The 21091-nt window shown below is 39.2% G+C and overlaps 1 protein-coding gene across 4 annotated transcripts; it reads right to left on the bottom strand.

Moving 5' to 3' along the window:
* Positions 1-2802: 2802 nt before the first annotated feature.
* Positions 2803-21053, bottom strand: agla (amylo-alpha-1, 6-glucosidase, 4-alpha-glucanotransferase a). 4 transcript variants are annotated; one of them, XM_056742962.1, is made up of 34 exons: positions 20979-21053; positions 20330-20475; positions 18315-18525; positions 18067-18236; positions 17150-17353; positions 15898-16079; positions 15684-15795; positions 14514-14640; positions 14263-14365; positions 14088-14185; positions 13812-13951; positions 13353-13540; positions 12146-12269; positions 10910-11073; positions 10717-10818; positions 10447-10602; positions 9298-9448; positions 8801-8925; positions 8410-8522; positions 7781-7915; positions 6987-7117; positions 6698-6834; positions 6394-6527; positions 6113-6288; positions 5927-6029; positions 5390-5615; positions 5186-5297; positions 4976-5111; positions 4785-4897; positions 4474-4685; positions 4294-4391; positions 4121-4208; positions 3901-4034; positions 2803-3444 (listed from the first exon to the last, which is right to left on the bottom strand). In XM_056742962.1, the coding sequence occupies exons 2-34, from the start codon at positions 20409-20411 to the stop codon at positions 3327-3329; spliced, it is 4605 nt and encodes a 1534-aa protein (XP_056598940.1). In that variant the 5' UTR covers positions 20412-20475; positions 20979-21053; the 3' UTR covers positions 2803-3326. The 4 variants fall into 4 exon arrangements, with proteins under 4 accessions (XP_056598940.1, XP_056598941.1, XP_056598938.1 ...); XM_056742963.1 differs by lacking the exon at positions 20979-21053 and adding an exon at positions 20730-20949; XM_056742960.1 differs by lacking the exon at positions 20979-21053 and having other exon boundaries at positions 20330-20665.
* Positions 21054-21091: the final 38 nt, after the last annotated feature.

The following is a 21091-nucleotide window of genomic DNA, read 5'->3' on the forward strand; positions in this document are numbered from 1 at the left end:
AGTTTTCTAGAAAGAATGAAATATGTTGGCACAATTATATCTTTGTCCACACAAGTCATTTGAAACGTTGAAACATCTTCATATTAAAAGATTTTTAAGAGCATGAGAAACCATTTTTGTCAAGTGATCCTAAACATTTGACCGGTAGCGTACATGACACAAAGCTGTAATCCGTGTGAACTATAGCTGGTGACTGAATAAAGATAAATGCACCAATCACAAACTAAAGACATTTACAAAGAAAAAGCTTAACACTAGAAACCCAATATACTGTACGGGTTGGGAAACACTTCACCTGGAATGGGCCAGCACAAAAGACTATCTATACCCACCTGAAACTTATTCAGCCTATATTAATGGGGAATAAATGGCACTTCCTTGTGCAAGCTTTTCATTAGACAGACGTTTCGGCAACAAGCCTTTGTCAAGGTGTCATTTTTACTGAAGGTGTGTGTTTGCTTCTTTACACTTTTAAGAATTTATGACAAGCTCACTCATTTGTTCCTGCTTCTGGAGGTGCAAACATCTCACAACAGTAAGTTAGATGTTTTTATTCATTTCGTCGCTGTCCTCCCAAAACCTTGGAGGTCTGAAATTGCTGTTTTTCATGAAATGGAAAGAACACTGTTTAAAATGATTAAATACTTTGTTGTCAAAGATGACTTGCACTTTTAAATCCTTTTATCGGTTGGATATTTGCAAAACCATGTGACAAACATAAAGGGTGACTAATGATAATGATTCTTGACAAAAATCACAATATATGTAGATACAAGGTTTGGGAAGGACAGAAAACATGTGCTATATACAGTATATTTAATTGAATTGAGAATCTACTATTAAAATATTTAAGTGAAGCAAATGGAAGTCAATGAGTTCTTAACCTCTGCTTTTAGATTTATTGTTTTCTACAATCAGTCAAATAAAAACTAAAGGATTTTCTTAAGATGTTGTTGTTGTTTTTAGATGCATGTTTGCATTCTGCTTGTGTGCGTGTGGTGTGTGAGAGGGGTCATGGCTTACCGTGATGGTAGGGTGGAGGAGTCCTGTCAGAGCATGTTACCCAATCATGCATACTTTCAGCCCCAGACCAGCATCTCTCCATACAGTGTCTCTGTAAACAGCACCACATTCAGACCAGGACAAAGCATCATAGGTGAGATGCACTTTCAAGCTCCCGCTACTTTCCCTAGAGAGTTATGGTTTTTCCTTTTTTAATTGTGGCTATTCTTGACACATAATTGACTCACTTTACTATTTAAGTATTTTATGTTTAATGGTTGAGACCAATTTTTTTGTTATTAACAGGACATGTCCTATGATGTCATCCTACCTTAATGCTGAAATAAGGATTATGTGGTGGTTTTACAATGCTCATATTATTGTGTTTTCCTGTAAAGCTCAAGATTATGTAAGAAGCAATGGTCAAATCGAGATACACTGAAAGGCGTGGAGAGGTCAACACACATCTCTGTGTTTAACTTTCAGTAACCCTGCAGGCGCTGGAGAATGCCTCTGAATTCCAAGGCTTCATGTTACAGGCCAGGGAGGTGGGCACAAACACTACTGTAGGACGATTTACATCAATAAATACTGTCCAATCCCGTGGGCTGAACTGCTTAAACATTGAGGTACGGCATTAATAATGCATAAAAAAATGTTATATGCATTTAAATATGTAATATTTGCTTTAATGCTTCATATAAAGCACTTTTATTGTGACCCTCAGAACTCCACTCTCAGTCAAGCATCTGGAAACAGGAAATCCCAGTTTAAAGCTACATGGGAAGCACCATCAAATCCCTTCTTGAGTGATATTCATTTCTGGTATATTTATTTATCGATTGAGTTAAGTTATACATATGTAACTCATAGATTTAATTCATAATTTCATAACTCATAAATCATTTTTGCCATTTTCTTGCAGCGTGACATTTGTTTCGGACTACAAGTCTTTTTGGACCAATGTGACCAGCCCAACAATTCGATTATCTGTTAATGATACAACTTCAAAACCTCCACCACTACATGCTGGTTCTATACCTGTAAGTATTCAGATTTCCTTTTTTTTGAATATACCTCATACATTGAATGTTACACGAATGTTTTATTTCTCAACAGAATTCCTACCACAAATGCAGACTTGCTGCAGGTATGCTGCAACTCGGGCTGATTCTCCTCGCACAAAATGTAAAACTTCTCTTAATGTTGTAAAAATTCATGTGCTTTACTTAAACTTTACTTATACTTAAAAAAACACGTATTTTATTCCGTAAAATAACCGTTTTTCCTTTAAATTTACAAGGTGTTCCCTCCTCTGTTGTTGTAAATTTGTGGTCTTTTCCTGTAATTTGACCGTTTTTGACTGTATTTCAAAAAAGAATGTAAAAAAATCTTTTGGGCTGTTGGGGTGGCAGAAATATACCATCAAATATTTTTTTCCCCTATAAAGATATTTTTCCCTGTTTTACATTTAATTTGATGGTTTTGACAAGATTTAAAACATACATGAAAATCTGTTGGTTAAACCGTAAAATTCCATTAAATTACAGTTTTTGGAAAAATCTGTAAAAAAAAAAGTAAGCTTTTAGTATAAATAGTCATATAATTGAATGCTCTCTATTGTTTAAGATAAGGTAATCCAAACATAATAAGAATTTAGTCAATAGCAGTTATTATTTTAATGTATTATGGCTGCCACACAATAATAATATTTCGTAATAACGAAAATACAGTCAATATGAAATGAAACACATTTTTGGCAAACTATGGACACAGTTTAACAAATAATAAGTTGGAGAGTTACCCTTTCAACTTTTTTATTTCACATTTATGTCTACTATATTTTTACAATATTATTATAATTGTTCACTCATTTTCAACATGCACCCAAAAACCATTTTGTGAGAACATCAGAAGGTTACCACAGTGTGAACATTATGATGACTGTCCACACACAGTAGCTTTAGGACAAAGACACTAACCTACAATAAAGGGTTATTTATACTAAACACTGAAACATAGGAAATGTGACTGACTGACAGAAAAACACCACAACATTATGACTATGTATCTCAATTAAGTTACATTAAGGGCAACCTCACAGTCTAAAGAAGTCACTCAAAGTTGCTACAGTGCTGTCGCTTTAGCTGAATGATACAACGGGAGGAACAAGAAAATGTCCTATTGAAAATGAATGGGAGGATGTTGACTTTGGTACTTCACACAGAAGAGTGAGGTAAACTGTCTGCATTAGCTCAAGCTGGTAACTTTAGCTCACGAGCACTAAAACAAGATCGGTGGAAAATGAAGATGAGAATCCCAGCTCACAGATCATGAAGAACCTCAAGCACAGCGGCAATAGACCAGGCTTGGGTTTCACAGCTAAAGGGGCAATACTGGCCATTTTCATTAGTGAGCTCTGGAAGACCCTTCCAGGATGACCTGAGAAAAAAACATGAAAGATTATGTTGGGTGTCTCAACATAGAGTTATTTTATTCTACAGGTCAGACTGTATTATGTTTTAGAGCGAACTGTGACAATTGCATTTAAATATTAATTCTGGAGTTTAAACTTTTAAGTAAATGAAGAGTTTATTTGCAAAAACAGATTTTTTTCAGATCTTTCATTGTGTTAGTTAGCTGCATTTTTTCGTGTTATTATTACTTAATCAAAACAACCCGACTCCAGTTTGATTGATATTCATCAAAACACACAAAAAAGAACATGATCTCTGTTTTTTAGCTCTTCAAATATTATTAACAATTTTTAATAGTGAGTTTATTAATGATCTACTTTCATGACAAACTGCACAAATTAGTACATATTTAATTCGCAATATCTGTATAACATCGTCCACGTATCTATCAATTTTGGTCAACCACGGATAACCGATTTACCTTTCCAAGTGGATGTAATGGCGAGAGAGGACATTCTTCACCAAGTACACTGTCCTTTCATAGACGTCTGGGCCAAGCTTCCTAGCGAAATAGATCTTGGCACGAAGGAAGTATCCAATTGGCCAGAGCCACTCCTGACGAGGGAAAATGAGAAATGATAAAAAAAGATGAGAAATCTCCAAGAGAAATGATGCTGATCGAGAAATAGATAGGAACTTACAGGGCCTTGGTGATAGTTGAATCCTCTGGTGATGTTATAGTTGTCATTGTCAAGAGAATTGTCATAAACTCCACTGTAAACCATGTCACTGTTAAAGTAAGACAATCAGACACAGATAGGCAAGACATTATGCTACACTTCAAGTGAGGTGGTAGGAGAATGTGAAATCTCACTCTGGATCTAAAGTCTTCATCCCAAGAGGTCCAAGAAGTTTCTCTTCTGCAATGTTCAAAGCTTCCCAAGCATTCTCCACAGTAAACAGCTCTGGAGCCTATGAAGCATAAAACATTCATCTAAACATATTAAAGACCAAGACTTCCTTGCTTTTTGTTACTTTCAGAATAACTTCTTACCACCACCATGGCAATGGTGAAGTTGGGTCTGAGCTGGTAGTCGCACCAGGGACTGGAAGCTCCAAAGCTGTCTTTGTAAATGCCTCGCTTATGAACCAGCTCGGGGTGCAACTCGTTGGGGTCATTTGGGTCCTGGGACACATAGAACAACTTCTCAAAGTTCTTCTGGATTTTTCTATCCCAGTCTTCATAGGACACAGAGAGCTGTGTGCCTGCACATAAGATAAAACAAGACTCAGCAGTGCTTGATAAACAGTAATGCATAAATCTAGGGGGTAGATATAAAACAGCTGAACAACATCCGAGCTCACCATCTTTATTAATGTTCAAGGTATTGTAAGGAAACAGCCCTTGTTTGTTTAACTCCACCAGCCAACGTAAGGTAGACTTGCACAGACCGACTATTTCCACGGCTGAGCCATCTCTGCATCACAAATAAAAGGTTGGCATAGAGATGCAAATATAGAGGATAAATGTGGTTTTCAGAGATTTGAAGGCCTGCCTTGGTGTGGCCGGGATGCCTTTGTTGCGGGCTCTCTCACTCTCTCCCATTTTGTCCATCCAGGTCCCGCAGTTAAATCGATTTCCGCCATACACAAAGCCAGTGTCAGGGTTCACCTTGGCCACTATATTGAAACCTGGGAAGATACACATTCAACAGTTATTTTTGAAGAAACGTCAGAGTCTGTGGTTTACAAAATTTCTTTGGTACCTTCATCTCTCATGTTGCGGTCAATCTGCGGTCCGGCGTTTCTCTCTCTAAACTCTACACCCTGCACGTGACGCTCCATTGCCTCGTGAATCACTTCGTACAACGGTTGCTCCTGTGACATCAGCAAAGTAGAACAGCTTTTAAAAGCCAAATAATGAATTTGGAGAACATACAAACTGAAAATCAGACAAATATGTGGTTTACCACAGTGCCTGTTGGCAAGGCGTTAGAGTCGTCTGTAGGGTACATTCTGGACACGGGGCACTGGAGGATGTCAGTGCCGTTGGGTACTATGGTACAGTAGTCCTGAATGCACTGCAGCCACCACCAAACTGCATCACGACAATTAAAACGCGCCCCAACACCCTCTCCTAACAGGTTGGGGATGAGCCCGTGCCTCAGAGTACCAGCGAAGGCCAGGATAATATTCCTGTGTGGAGAAGGAGGAGGAATTTATCTCACCCACAAATGATCATTCGTTCATCTTCCACTTACTCTCATGACATTCCAAGCCGGTTTGGCTTTCTTTCGTTTGCAGAACGCAAAAGAAGATCTTGTGAAGAATGTTCGTAACCAAACAACATCGGTCCTCATTGACTTCCATTGTATTGACAAAACTACATGTCAAAATATCTTCTTTTGTGGTTCACAAGAAGCCTCTGATATCATTACCTGATATCATTAACACAGATGTATGTCTAGGTAGAGTCTTTAAAAAATAAACTTAATTCATATGAGTACCTGGCCTCCAGGTGTCGACCGGTGACCAGCATGAGTCCCCTCAGGGCGATAAATGTGTCTCTGCCCCAACAACGGAAGATTCCAGCAGAGAAATGAGGCAATCCTGTAAAAGCACCCAAAAAAATGATTTACTCTGGTGATCTGAGCAATTTCACCATGACAGCACTGACCGAAGAGACGAGTCACCTGCAGCCATCGAGACACAGCACTGCTCTTTCTGCTTTGTGATCTCATTGAAACGATAAGGCACATCTGTCAGGGCTGGTGAGAGAGGTGGAAGAGCTGGATATTGACCCACGCCACACATCTGGACCGATCCCAGAGCCAGAAGCTTTACAAAAGTTGAGCCATTCTGTACAAAACTGACAGAATAAGGGGCAATCAATGCTTTAAACTGAACAAGAGTATTCCTGATCTATTTATTCAGACAGAAACACACAATAAATCAAAATGATACTAAGACTCACCTTGACATTTGTTTGAAGGTCACATCAAGGGCAGCGCTGTAGGCCCCTACCAGGATGGCATCAAAGTAACATGGGATGAGATAGCGAGGGATGTGCTTCAAGTACGCAAATATAGCGTGGAACCACTGACCCACCTACAGACAAAAGGAATTCAAAACCTCAACCAGATTTAAACCAGGTTTATTTTGACTTATGTATCTGTGACGCGTGTCATAAACTCTGGCAATCCTCAAAGCTCCAGTGAACCCCCTGAGATTATCCGCTAGTATATATTGTGCATATTTTGAGCTCTCGACTTATTCACCTCTGCCAGCGTCCCGCTTTGGGACATCAGCCTGTTGCTCACGTAGTCGATCATCCAATCCCCCTGCCTTAGGTTGTCACAGAACGGGTGGCCCAGATCCTTTTTGGGTCGAATATCTGCCATCACCGATAATAGCCCTGTGTGAATGACATGACATCAGAACAAATACTGAATAAGGTAAGTGAAGCCAAAATAAAAGTCTTTTAAGAAGCATTTTAAATTGCCAATGGTTTTAACTTTTTCATTAGCAGTCTCATGGCATTTAATTGACTGAAGTCTAAAATCCGACCTTGCAGACCACCATATTTGAGTGTGGTCCAGACGGGGATGTTATAACAGCCTCCTCCATCCTCCTTCTCTTCAGCGTCGCAGCGAAACAGCAGAATATTCATATCAGCCAAAGTCAGTTTAGACATAATCCTGATGGAGAAGAAAATGAAAATGGTGTGAAGACACACGTTGAGCTCCTGTATTGTCTGAAATCTTTAGCAGGATGACCTTGTGTCCTTTTACTCGCCTTTACAGCACACTCAAATGTGCAAAACAATGCTATAAAAGAAAATGAGTTAGCTGTATGGTTCCAAAAGAACCTTTAACACCCACATGTGCATTTCCTGGTAATTGAACATGTGATATTGACGTAATTGTTATGCTCTGCCAGTATTGGAATTTTTTACAGGCTTACGTTTCAATGTGACCTTTAAAGGTCCAGTGTATGAAATTAAGCAGCATCTAGCGCTGAGGTTGCAAACTGCAACCAACGGCTCACCTCCTATCTTTCGAAGCACTGAGGTGGCTGACACAGGACTAAGATGTTATCACATTCTCCGTGTCGAACCAGGCTCACGTGGAAACATAACTGTAACTGTTTCAGACTGAGATTAGGAATGGTTCGGCGCGATGGTGGAAAAGCGCTCTCTTTTGCATTTCTGTCAATAGAACCTTCTTAATGTTTCACAGTGCATCTTAAAAAAAGCTGTCTTAAAACAACTTAAGCCCTATTTCTTTCTTTAATATATGTAAATGTGGAAAGTTGATGAAAACAACAATAAGACTCCTCAATGTTCACCCGTGTGAACTCACTGTCCAAGCGGTGTCTTCAGGGCATCAGGTGTGTTTTGATCAGGCAGACTGCCTGCTTTATAAAGAGGGTTGAACTGAATGAGATGATGCCTTAACACACCCACCAGCTCCTGGGATTTGGGGTCCAGACTCACTCTATGAAAGAGAAAAACAGTCAGATCCTCACCTCTTCAACAAAATAAACCACTGAATTGAATGCACAAAGTCAATAGGTTGCCATAGGGGCAGTGGTTCTTCTCAACGGGTGGGTTTTGATCCAAAAATGACTTACGATTGGGCTCTGATAGTAGGGATTCTATTCTTAATGCAAATAATAAAATCCAACGTAAGACAAGCAAATTAGATGTCAAGTTGTTCGTAGAGGTCAAAGTTAGTGCACAAAAGACTTGACAGTATTTAGGAATAAATGGATATGCGGTGATATTTCTTGTACGGTCACTGCAACACAATACATTTTAGTGCTTTACTTTAGAAACTTGTGCTGGGTCACACGTGATGTTTAATGTAAAACCCCGGTGCTGAAGCAAAACAAGTTGGGAATCTCTGACATGGTATGCAACTCATTTACACACTAAATGTCAAGTCTGTGTCTATTCAGTGAAGCTTTTGCAAAGCCTTTGAAGTCTGACCTGAAAGCAATGACGCTTCCAGGCGTGAGCCGCTCGAACAGGATCTCCTGCACGAATTCACTGCACCCTTGAGACGTCACGCCAGCCTGTCTCGCCACCTTACTGTCCTTCAACTGAGCACAAACAAAGAACCCTCTCAGAGATAACATTAACTTGTTTAGTGTTGACACTATAGTCAATCAAAAGCCAAAGCAAGTCCGGGCGGACATTTACAGCCAGGCAGGAAAGAGGAGGTATAGCAAAACAAGTCATTGAGATGAAACCAGAGCTCTTTAAGGGTTGCGGTACTAAAACAGCAGGGTAGGGGTTGAACCTTTCTTAGTAAAGTCTATTGTGTCAGACGGGACGGTTATAATTAGAGCGGTCTAACTCCACTCAGGTTACTGGTTACCTGGATGTGCTCTTTAATCTCCACCGTGTACCCAGGCATGCCATTTATGCTCTTCTCATCTTTTTTGTAGGAACCCGCCTGCCTCTCCACTGTACGCGCCTCCAGCACCACCTCCTCTATCTTACCTGTGAGAGAGGGTTTGTTGGAGAGATTTGTCCAGGTGTTGGATTGAACTCAGGCATTAAGACAAAGAACAAATATTGGAGAGTGTTCACGAACAAGCAATCCTTCCAGAATCTGAATTAGGGCTAGTAGGAAAATTTGATCAGCTTAAAGGAGCAACTCACACAAATTCTGTCATTATTTACAGTATAATTAAACATTTCTCTCGAGCTCAATAAAAGTAAACAATAAAGCACTATTCTAATAAAATGATTCTTCAAGAATGCTTTAAAAAGAAGTAACAGTATAGGGCGTTTGACAGGTGACTCGTCACTGTAGTCAAATATTCTTTGCCAAAACACAACGAAGCTTGAGAATCTGTTTTGAGGACGTACCAGGGATGCACATCGGTGGAACCTCGTCCGTGTAATTATGGTGTTTGGGGTTTTTGAAAGCCGTGCGGCACACAGCAACCACAGATTGGTGCGTGCTGGGACAATGCCGAGTGACGGCCACAATGTCCTCGTCCACTTGATCCACAAACACCTTGAAAAACATTTTAAGACACAGGGAATACTCTCGATCAAAAGGGAAAGATGAACTGGCACAAGTTTAAATAGATCGTTGAGAAAACCCAAAACTATGGCAATGATACCGCAGTAGATAAAAAACATCTTGAGGTATTTGAAAAATGTGGATATCTAAACCTTGCTGGGATGTCTGTTCACATAAAAATGCAACATAAAAATCATTAAATAAGTTAAAATGCTAATATTTTCTCGTAAAAACATTACATATTTTACTGCGGATTCTACTTCATAAGAAAGCTATTAAGATTAAGCATATTATTGAATATACTGCAACTCTGTATTTGCTGAAGAAAGAAAATCATATACACCTGCAGTGGAGTAAACTATGATGTAATTCACATTTTACAACAAACTTTTTTTATTCAGTATTAAACACCAGAACTTTCTCAAGACACCAAAGTTTGTGTCAGTTTAATTTACTGTGTTACAGAGGTCAAGTTACACAGTACAACATAGTAAACATGTTGTGAAATAAAAGTTTTTTTATTTTAATCAAAACAAAATAGATGGCTGTTTTATTTAGAGCGTTTAATTCTGTTTATTCATCTTTACTGTTTATTAATTTTCACTATGGCAGGAGCGGATAAGTCTCTTTTGGTGTGAAAAACTAATGTCAGTACTTACTAAAGACACGCAGTGAAAATTACCCATGAAAAAGTGTGGATGTTTTTGAGACTGACCTTATTATACATTTGTAAGAGTTTCCAATTCAGGTGCAAACTTTATGGGAGGAGAGTGTTTAAATGAATCATGTGATGCAAATGACTCAGGTTTGCGCTCGCTTTTGTACTGGTATTTGCATCTTTATTTAACATCCCCCAAAAAATATGCCTTAAACCCTACGCTATTTTGCGTTGACTGCGTTATTCTTTACGGGAATGAGATATTGTGCCTGTGTTTGTTAATATCCAACTTGTTAGTATATCACCCGCAGAAATTTCCACTCCCAGTTACCTGGCTGAAGCCTTTTGCTGCCAGTTCCTGGTGTAACCGATTGAGTGCCAGTTTTCCAGCGATGATTCCTGACTGCAGGTTGACCTCAGAAGATGAGGAAGGTTTAGCCTCAGGATTCCATTTGGTATAAAAGCGTTCCTCTGTCACAACAGAGATCTGACAGAACAGAAAAGTCATTTAGCAGAACAGAACCAATTTTTATGCAACCCAAACAAGTCATAGATGCATCATATAACAATGGTTTGCAAGCATGTGAAGTTAATCTCTTGCCTGGTGTGGAACTATGTCATCATAACCTCTGGTGCTTCCAGTAGCACAGCAGGCCATAGAAACAATAGCAGAGCTGGGCAACGAATCATACACAGAGCGGACCTACGACGAACAATATCATAATTAACATTAGTTCCCAAGATTGCCCAACCAACGTACTGTATCTTATCGAGCAGTGTATGAAATGGCACACCTGAATAGGGCATTCATTGTCATGTGTGATGTCCAGGAACATGGCATGGGCGATGCTGGGCACCAGAGGTCTGAGATTGGGCTGGAAAAAGGCCCCCACAGGCTCTCCGCCGTACCGATAGACCAGCCTACCCTCCTCATGACTGTCTCCTGCACTCATGGCCTCTACCACAGCACAAACAACCACAAGTTACACCACACACACTATTAACACTTCAAAAGCGTGAGCTGTCTTTTGTTACAACCCTACACAGGAAAAGATTTTTCCTTTTGTTAAAAAACTTGTTTTGAATCTTTCTGCTTAACAGAAAGACTATTAGACATTTAAATAATCGAGATATTCACAAGACTGATCTACTAATGCTTTGTTCCGTTTTTAAGATAAAGAAAGTTAAATAAATGTTAGTTGCTATGTGAGGCAGTAGTTCTCCAGACAGTTGATTTCTTACAGCAGACATTCTTAATACCTAAACCCATTGTGGTGAGGAAGGCGGGACGAGAGCCGTGAGGCGGGGCCGGTGGCGTGAGTGATAGTTGGAATCAGCTGTGCGCACACCGTTCCCGCATATCTCACGGAGGAGATCGGGAGCATAAGAGGACGAGCGACTGCTGACGAGAGAGGACCGGGCCCGGACATGTGTTAGGTTTATATTTATGTTCTTGTGGCCGGCAGTCGACCGTGAGGTGGCTGCCTATCTTTTACTTCCGTGTTATTGTTTTTTATTTTTATTAAAGTGGTTTAAATGTTCGCCGGTTCCCACGTCCTTCCTTCCCTACTTTGAACTGCGTTACACCCATCTTTTATAACTAGCTGATATTTTTAAAGCAAACATGAGTAAATCTCTCTGAAAAGTAAAAACACAGCAGACTTAGCCAACCAAAACATTTCAAAATATTAAGGGAATGAACTGAAAACTGTGTCACTTCTGTTTTCTGAGCAGTGAAAAACATACCAACTTCTGCATCTTTTTCTGAAACTACTTATATATTTAGTTAATAATTCATTTTTAATATCTAGCAGGCAATCTGGCAGTTTACTAAGACCCCACAGACCCTAATGCAGAGTCTACAGTATATGTACATTTAGCAATTCAAGATGTTTAATTTAATAACATAGTTATATTTTACATCATACACCACAATGTAAAAAACACACACACAAGTTGCACTGATACAAGCCAGATAAATTTCAACACCACAGCTTTTTAGTGTTTTTAGTGTTGTTAGAATGTCATACCTCTGATGAGTGAAGAGATTCCTAATTTATTCACAAACACATTATCCAGCTCCTCGCTGCCTGTGAAGAGCTCAGCCACCACGTACAGGTCAGGCCTGAGAGCGCGGGCAGCGTCCAGCATGAACTGCAGCGATCAGGGTTAGATCGACATGCCCAGCCGAGAGGGAACCCAAACGTTAGTGGGTAAGATTGGGTGCAAGAAATGGGTTCGGAAAGGGAAAAGAATCATGCCTCGAATTAAACCAGGAAATAGAAAACAAGTCCATGAGAGAGATGGTTTGGGGACGGTTTTGAAGATTAAGAGAGCGAATGAAAATGTTATTGTCAGATAGACAAAAGAACAGAAAGGGATGCAGTGCAAAAAGGAGGAGACAAACAAAACATCATCAGTGTCATGCCTACAGACCTCTGATGAGACTGGTTATTCCCAGCCGGTTTACAAACACATTGTCAATCAGCTCGCTGCCTGTGAAGAGCTCGGCTATCACATAGAGATTGGGTCTGACTGCTCTGGCTGCTGCTAGCATGGCCTGCAAGGCACAATTTCAGTTTGCATTGTGCACAAAAAAAAAACATGATTTATTAAAATTGATAAAAACAGAGTTATCCATTTTTGCAAAGGAACTCTTCATATATTGATCTTCATATATTGATATTAAAATTTAACATTTAAAACCTCAATAATAAACCAGATAACTAAAAACATAAATGAATGTGGGCCGCTCTCTATTGAAACTCTAAATAAAACACATGTAGGTGGTTCGGCAATGGAGTGGGTGGGTTAGGGGATATAAAAATGTTTTCTTACAAAAGATTTCTGATAAATAAATGTGAATATTGACAGAGCAAGGAAAAACCCGAACTGCTGATCTGACTTGACCAACAATAAAGCACCTGACACAGAATTGTTTTGTTAATATACCATTACAGTTTAGTCATAACCGTAAGAGAGAATAAGACAAACTTAATGTTTCTTAGGTTCAAATACATAGCTAATAATAGAATAACTGGCAGCCAGAAAAGAACCATCAGCCAAAACAGACTAACAATGACACTAACTAATGAGTTCATCATTTAAAAATGTGTAGGAAAAAAGATCAATCCTGCCCCCATGTCTAATATTCTTTAGCTTTCAAACCCTGTTCATCTTAAACACATCATTTATCTTGCAACAAGCCAAAAGTATCTTTTGACACTCGTGCTGTACCTCAGCCACATGCAGTGGGGTTGAGTGGCAGTTGTCCAGACGCACTCCCACAAAGTGTTTGGCTGTGATCTCTGTGTATTTCTGCATGTGGGCCCACAGGTACGGGCAGTCTTCAGGCCCGTTGCCATAGCGCAGTTTAACGCTGTCACCCCAGCAAATCAGCTCCCTCCTGATGTAGACGTTGGAGCCTGACCAAAATATGAAGAAGAAAAAACAACTTTAATTCACCTTGTTGCCAAAAAGGTTTGGCATGTGGTGATTATGTATTGTTGTAATCTGTATTAATACCGCCACCTTTTGGTCACAGGACGTTTCTACATCAATGCAAGTTTATTCTAAGCTTGATTAGTTTTGTTTGTTCAACTGTTTTATGTACTTTGTACATAATACTTTGCAGCCTAATATACAGTATGTGCAGTATACACTAGATATGGGTTGAAAAAAAGCTAAATAACGAACCTGGTTCTGCAAAGTTTCTCAAGGGATCATCCCCCATGACCCAGCCATTGTGGGCTAGGAAGTGACAGGCCTTTTCTGGCTGATTCATTAGCGGCAGATCCTGCTCAAGGGTCGACTCCTCAAACGGAAAAGTGAAATATCTGCAGGAAGACCAATGTATTTAGAAACACTCGTTTTACTCAAGACAGTGTCCAGTGTTTAAATGTACGGAGCAAAAGCTGGTGAACTGATCTTCCTTTTCAAAATTTAAGCAATATTTTGGTTTAATTGTAAAACCTTGTGACCAGAGGATGTTTCCTGGTGACGGGGCCCAGCTTGGGTCCGTGGTCAGCCAGTCTGTCATAGGTCACAGTTCCATCAATGCAGTTAAGCGCCTGAAAATACAGAAATGACATCACTACACTGAAACACGTGACATGAAATTCAAGGTGCAGAGAGAGATTTACTGTACCTGTTCCTGGTGGTGCTGGATTTCTCTGAACTGTTCATCATTTAACTCCTCCAGTCTCCTTCTCAGCCAGTTACAGCAGTCTTCAACGGCACTGGGACTGTTACTACAACAAAAATAACAAATTCCTTAATCTGAAATGCTGTAAATATATGTAAATGCAGTTCTGGGTAGGCAGAGATTAAAAATGTGTGAAATACAAAACTAAGCAGTCTACGGTAAATATATGCTCAAATTCATAACAACATACTGACCTATGGGGCACAAAGATCTCCAGAGCAGAGTTCATGTCAACCGTGTTACCAAAGCGCCTGTATTGAGGGTCCTGAACAATCTTCAGCTGCTGTTTTTCATTCGTTTTGCTTCTGTCCGGTGTTGCTCCTGTACATACAAAACCAAATCAATAAACAAGCTTAAATGTCACATAATTCACTAAAGCTTCTAGTACCATACAGAACATAAGGCTGTAGGTTAACATTTGCATTTCCTTTTATATATTGCAGATACTTTCATCCAAAGCAACCCAGGTAATCCCTGGGGTCAAAGCCGCCACAATAAGGGCTGTTAAACGATTAATCCTGATTAATCGTATCCAGAATAAAAGTTTGTGTTACCATAATATATGTCTGGGTACTGTGCATATTCATTTTGGTTTTATAAACAAATACACATACTGTACATGTATATATTTAAGAAAAATATAAAATATAAAAATCTATTATAATATGTTAATATATAATTTAAATTAGATATAAATATACGTATTATTATACACATGCACATTTTGGATTTATATATACATGTTTAGTGTGTGTTTATAAATACAATAAATATACATAGTACACAGACATACAGCAATTCTCTTCCAGCTGAGCTACAGGAACATCAACATTAACATGACTGTTTTCAACACTCTTGTAAATTGCTTTAGATCAGCGGTTCTCAATCCCGGTCCTCGCGACCCCCTGCTCTGCATATTTTGTATGCTTCTCCTACCGCTTCGGAGGTTTGTTTAATACGCCCATAAGAGCCCTGCGAAGTAAACATCACTAGATATTCTGCCATAAATCCCGTTCGAAATGTGGATAATGTTGCGCAAATCTCAAAATTACGGTTAAATTACCCTTCAATCTTCCGTAGTAAGTTTTGTTCTTCGTGTTCTTAAATTAACGTCAGCCGATTTCATGTGTGCAGGGAGTAGAGAGCAATGAACACAGTTCAGGGAACACGTCAATCTGAACGTGGTTCATTCATTAAGCTCTCTTCTAATGAGCTAGAGATTTAAATCAGGTGTGTTAAACAAGAGAGATACACAAAATATGCAGAGCGGTGGGTCGCGAGGACCAGGATTGAGAACCGCTGCTTTAGATAGAAGTATAAATGCCCAAATGTAATTGTAACTGAGAATTTCCATAGGAACCCACCGCTTTGGAGTAAAGACCTAAACTGGTCAACCACAGGATCCACCTTCACCTGGAAGAACTCCCACAGTTTAATCTTGGGATAGACATCCTGCCAGAGGATTCCACGGAGAGCCTAATAAAAACATGTACACTTTGTTATAATGGAAATAAGGTGAAGTTATAAACCCCCGGTAATTCATTTCTAATGTATCCTCAAACACATTTATCCACTCACATGAAGGTGTTCGTGACTCTGGATAAGTGCTGGGAGACCCTTGTTTGCGTACTTGCCCTCACTTATATCACAGGTGAAGTGCCACAGAGCTCTGTCCAGCACCCAGGCCGGCTTCAGGTGAGGAGAGTTAACCAGGTTATAACCACACTCCGGATGTTTCTTTATCCATTTGCTGTTAGAAGCTGAGCAAGACAGTACACAATGACTAGTGACTTGTAATCGTGTGAGATTGTTACGCAGATTTTCATATATTTAAGATACAATTGGTATCACAGGAACTATCCTTCTTATTACTTTATAACATCGTTTTCAGGTTGAAAAAGATTTTGAGTCATTTGGATTAAATTGTATTTAACCTACATACAGAGAATACACATACAGTACACTACCAGGCAGTCGATGTGTGCGGCATTGACACACAGCTCTAGATAAGTTATCATATACTCCCTGACCTTTTGGTGTGCTGAGCTCTGGCAGGAATGATGAAATATGAACTTTGTTTTCTATGAACATTGACTATACCACATCCATGCTCAGTGATAAAAGATCGAACAAACCAGCTGTGTCCAAAACAGCTCCATTCCCTTAAGTATAGTGCAATTTTGTAGTGCTGTATAAAACAATAGTGGAGAATATTAAGCGTATTCATTCAATCCCATAATATATGTGTACTGCCCCTTATGGTCACTGACTAGACATTACCCATAATGCACTGCGAGGTGAATGTCGAATGAGTTCTAGAAGCTCGAATGACAACAGCAGGAGTTGCCTTTTATTTTTAAATAATGTATGTAATGATTTCTTATATGAGCACTAAACATATTTATAAAAGATCATCTACATCCGTCTTTGTATTTGCAAACCCATTTCACAGCTAGTGATAAATCTCCCCACAAATCTTTGCTAAACCCCCACAGTCACTTTGCATTGAATGTTCTTCTTTAGCATTCTGCTCACATAGTGAGTCTCACTAACAGCTCAACACAACAGCTGAAGTGCGGCACAGTCCGACAGGGAGAGTGTTTCACCAACAGCTCCTCTGTAAATAACCTATTTTTAGAAAATGAATTCAATGCAAGAGATTTTGGTGTGGGCTTCTACCCAAGACTTTGCCTTTTTTCAGAAATAAGAGAAGATAATTATATAAATGTGTTTCTGTGAAAGGATCTCCTTTGGTTTCCATTTAAGCAACAGTGCAACCACAGTAACACAACATATGCTCATTACAACTATCACACAGAACTGCGCACACCTGTATGATTGTAAACCACATCAGTGATGCACAGCATATTCCACTCGTTCTTCATTTTCTCCACCAGGTTGCCAACATCTGTCCAAGTATACATTTGTCCGGGCAGGGAGAAGTCTGGGTTGAGCTCCAGTTGATCAGCCAGAGAATAACAGGACCGAGACTCGCCTAATGTCTGCAGTGGCGTGAAGTGAATCATATTATATCCTAGAAAATACAAATTTGATTGCAAAATTACCTTTTGGGGATATTCAAGTATACACTATATATAACAAAGCACATAACAAAGTAATACATCTCTAGAAATGTTACAACCACAGAATTTTGGACTAAAAAATGTCCTTAAATAAACTTATGTTGTCTCTGACTTATTGAATAAAATATAAATGGTTATCTGCTTTAGGCTGTTAACTTGCTTGGACCCGGTGAGTTTGCTATTGAGGTTATTGATTTGGACATGTACACATACTGACCCAAAATGAAGATAAGAGAAGTTCAAATGCAGATGAAGGTGAAAGAGATCAAAAAAGTGCAACTGATGCAATGTGAAACATTCAGTTCTTTTAATTTGTTTACTTATGCAGTCTTGTTTTTCATTTAAAATATCCTCAAAATTCTGTTATCATTTACACACCCTCTTGTCATTTCAAACCTGTATGACTTTCTTTCTTCTGCAGAACACGAGGAAGATATTTTGAGGAAGCAACGTTACCCATTCACTTGCATTGTTTTTGTGTCAATACAATAGAAGTGAATTGGTACCACCGCTGTTCGGTTACCAACCATCTTCAAAATATCTTCTTCTGTGTTCTGCAGAAGAAAGAAAGTCACGCAGGTTTGAAATGAGTAAATAATGACAGGATCTTCTTTTTTGGGTGAACTATCGCTTTAACATAAAAACACATCATCTGTTTACTTACCTGCTTCTTTGGCAACTCTGAGTCGGTCCAGCCACTCATCCAGGGGCCCAAGACATTTGGACAAGTATGTCTGGATACTGATGCAGTCTAGTGGCAAAACATGGTTGTCTGGCCCTACCCGGAGTACTGGGTCCACCACAATATATCCACCACCAGACTTCTTTTCATCTCTGATGGGAAACAATTAATGAAGAGACTAAGACTGATAACATTTCATACTCCAAAACCTTCTATAAAGCTTAACTCACCCATGGCCAAAGTAATACTGGTATGAGCCTGAAATCTGGAGTTCAAGGGTGCATAACTTGTCAGAATCATCTTCTCTTCCAGTGGGGTTGATCCAGTTTAAGGCACGGAATTTGTGCCGATCAAAGCGCTCCCCCTCAGCAGGGTAGTTAGTGTGAACGTGCACATGTTTCCCCTGCAGAGTGGGGCCCAGACGAAACTGGAGCTCGAAGCCTATGTGGAATCAAAAGACCAGCAACAAATGACTCTCTGCTGTTTGTCACGTGAAAACAAAATCTTACAAAAATGATTTACAGTGGCAGTACTAAAGTACAGTCATGTATCAGGGACACCTCACCCTTTTGTCATTTATTTACGCTTATGTCGTTCCTAACCAGTATGACTTTCTTTCTAATGCAGAACACAAACAAGGATTTTGAAGAATGTTGGCAACCAAACAACACTGGCCCCTATGGACTACTTGCACGTAGTTTTCCACCAATATAGTCTTGACACCATACAATGATCGTTAAATGTTCTACGTTAATTAATTAGACGTTATATCACAAATTGCAAAGTATTTAAAAATATGAGTATTTTAAAATAGCAATGAGCAGATTTAATGCCAAATAAATTTTGTGACATTTATCCTTAACGGTTATAACTACACTTTTAAGATAGCCCTATAGTTATAGACAGAAATTGCATTTATTTCCATCTACATTGATAGCATTGCATTTGTCAATATTTACGCACAGCACACGGAGTATGTGTGAATCGGGCGTTAGTCTCCTTCTGTGATTTGTGTGCGTTGGTTAAATATCTGCAACGGAGCAGTGTGAGGAGAAGAAGTGAAATGCTATCGTTCACCAGACATTGCTTTCTCAGATCTTTCAAATATTACGAACCAAGTGAAGTTTAGAATATGTCTTCTTATGTCGCTGATAATGTTTGTGCGTACATTTCTTATTATATGTAGGTTTCACAGGGAGCAAAGCCCCATTGTAAATACATTACATTTACATTTATGTATTTGGCAGACGCTTTTATCCAAAACAACTTACATTGCATGGTACTTTACATTTCTGACTATGTGGAATCGCCTGGGATCGAAACCATGACCTTGGCGTTGCCAGTGCGATGCTCTAACCACTTTACAAGGCTAATGCAAGTAGTCAATTGACCTCAATTGTATTGACAGAAAACCACTGAGACATTACTCAAAATATCTTCTTTTGTGTTCCACAGAAGAAAGGGTCATGTCCAAATTTTTATGTTTGGATGAACTATACCTTTAATCTGTTTGCCATAGCACTGCATATTAATAATGTTCCATAGACTGAACATTTATTGTTTTCTTCATTTATGATTTCTATATCTTTTCTACAACATATATTCATATATTTTTTAAATAGCAAGCTTAGATAAACTAAACTTGGCTCTGTAAACTGTAGTAGGCTTTTTGAGAGATGTTTTTATTGCTCTTATGCTTTTTGTTTGACCCAATCGCTTCGATTCTTTACCCAACTTGTAAATCGCTTTGTATAAAACCGGCTCAATGACTAAATGTAAATGTTTTCTCCCAATCTCAATGTTAACATATTGCATTCCTCAATCAAATTTAACAGGTTACCAAAACCTTTCGGATCTACTTAATCTAATTCCCATCACAGGATTTAATACTGGCTTATATTAACCTATTTTAAAATAGTTGGTAAAATATATATAGAAAATGAAATTTGCATTAAAGTTTAATTCAGCAGCTGTTCCACCAAAGATTACAAAATCTATCCTTAGGTTGCTTGATGCTCCCACGACACCACCAGGATTACATTTCTCTAATGTAACCACAGCATAACCAATCTCATAAAATAGTTCAACACTGTGCACAAAACACTTTATTCATACGAGCATGATTGAATAGATGTGGGCCATAAAGTTGGCTCGTGCACATCTATAAATAACCACAAACGTTTCACATGTACTGTACCATACAGCGCATTCCACACAACATTACTAAAAACGGCTTGAACTTTACCTTGGTCCAGACGGAAGAGGGTCCTTTCAAGTTTCTCCATATCATTGAGGACCATCACACGTATTTGTTTACTAGATGTCATGATTGACCTTCTTAGCGCGTCCTTAACATACAGGAAACGATGAGCAGGAATTCAACAGGATCCCCTTCAATGAAAACAAACGGATGACATTTAAGTGCACACGACTAGTGCGCTAGCTTCTTAATAATAACAGAAGTGTTCCCTTCATTGCACAATTTTAAACCGCATAAATGCAAGAAGCACCTAAACCAGAACTGACAGACAACGCTGCAGGAAATGCGCTCGAGACTCGCATAGTATACAGTAAAGGCACCGTCGCCTTCCCCGTTAGTTTAACGTCACGGGTATTTAAAGTGACGGCCAAAAGTATCCACTGACCCTTGTGAGTGCTTGAGGTCAAGTGTCTAGCTGATAAAGGCCAAGCAAGTCTATATAAATCAAGGCAGCAGAAAAAACACTACGTGCATTAAAGCTGCATGCACTGTCCTCTTCTGATGGTGAGATGGTCAACAACAGTGCGAATCACATTATACAAGACAGTCTGCAAGCGGAATTAACATAAACATTTCGATCATCTCTGCACGAACACTATGCAGTGAAAAGTAAAGTAGGATTAGAGACACACACCAGTGTAATATTCCTGTTCTTGGTTTAAGGACGTACTGTCGAAGGAGGCGTGTACAGTATGCGGTAACACTCCACTTTCCGTTACCGTAACGCCTCTAGTATAAGACACACTG

This window comes from Triplophysa dalaica, chromosome 3 (assembly GCF_015846415.1).
Source record: "Triplophysa dalaica isolate WHDGS20190420 chromosome 3, ASM1584641v1, whole genome shotgun sequence".
Classification (NCBI taxonomy): domain Eukaryota; kingdom Metazoa; phylum Chordata; class Actinopteri; order Cypriniformes; family Nemacheilidae; genus Triplophysa; species Triplophysa dalaica.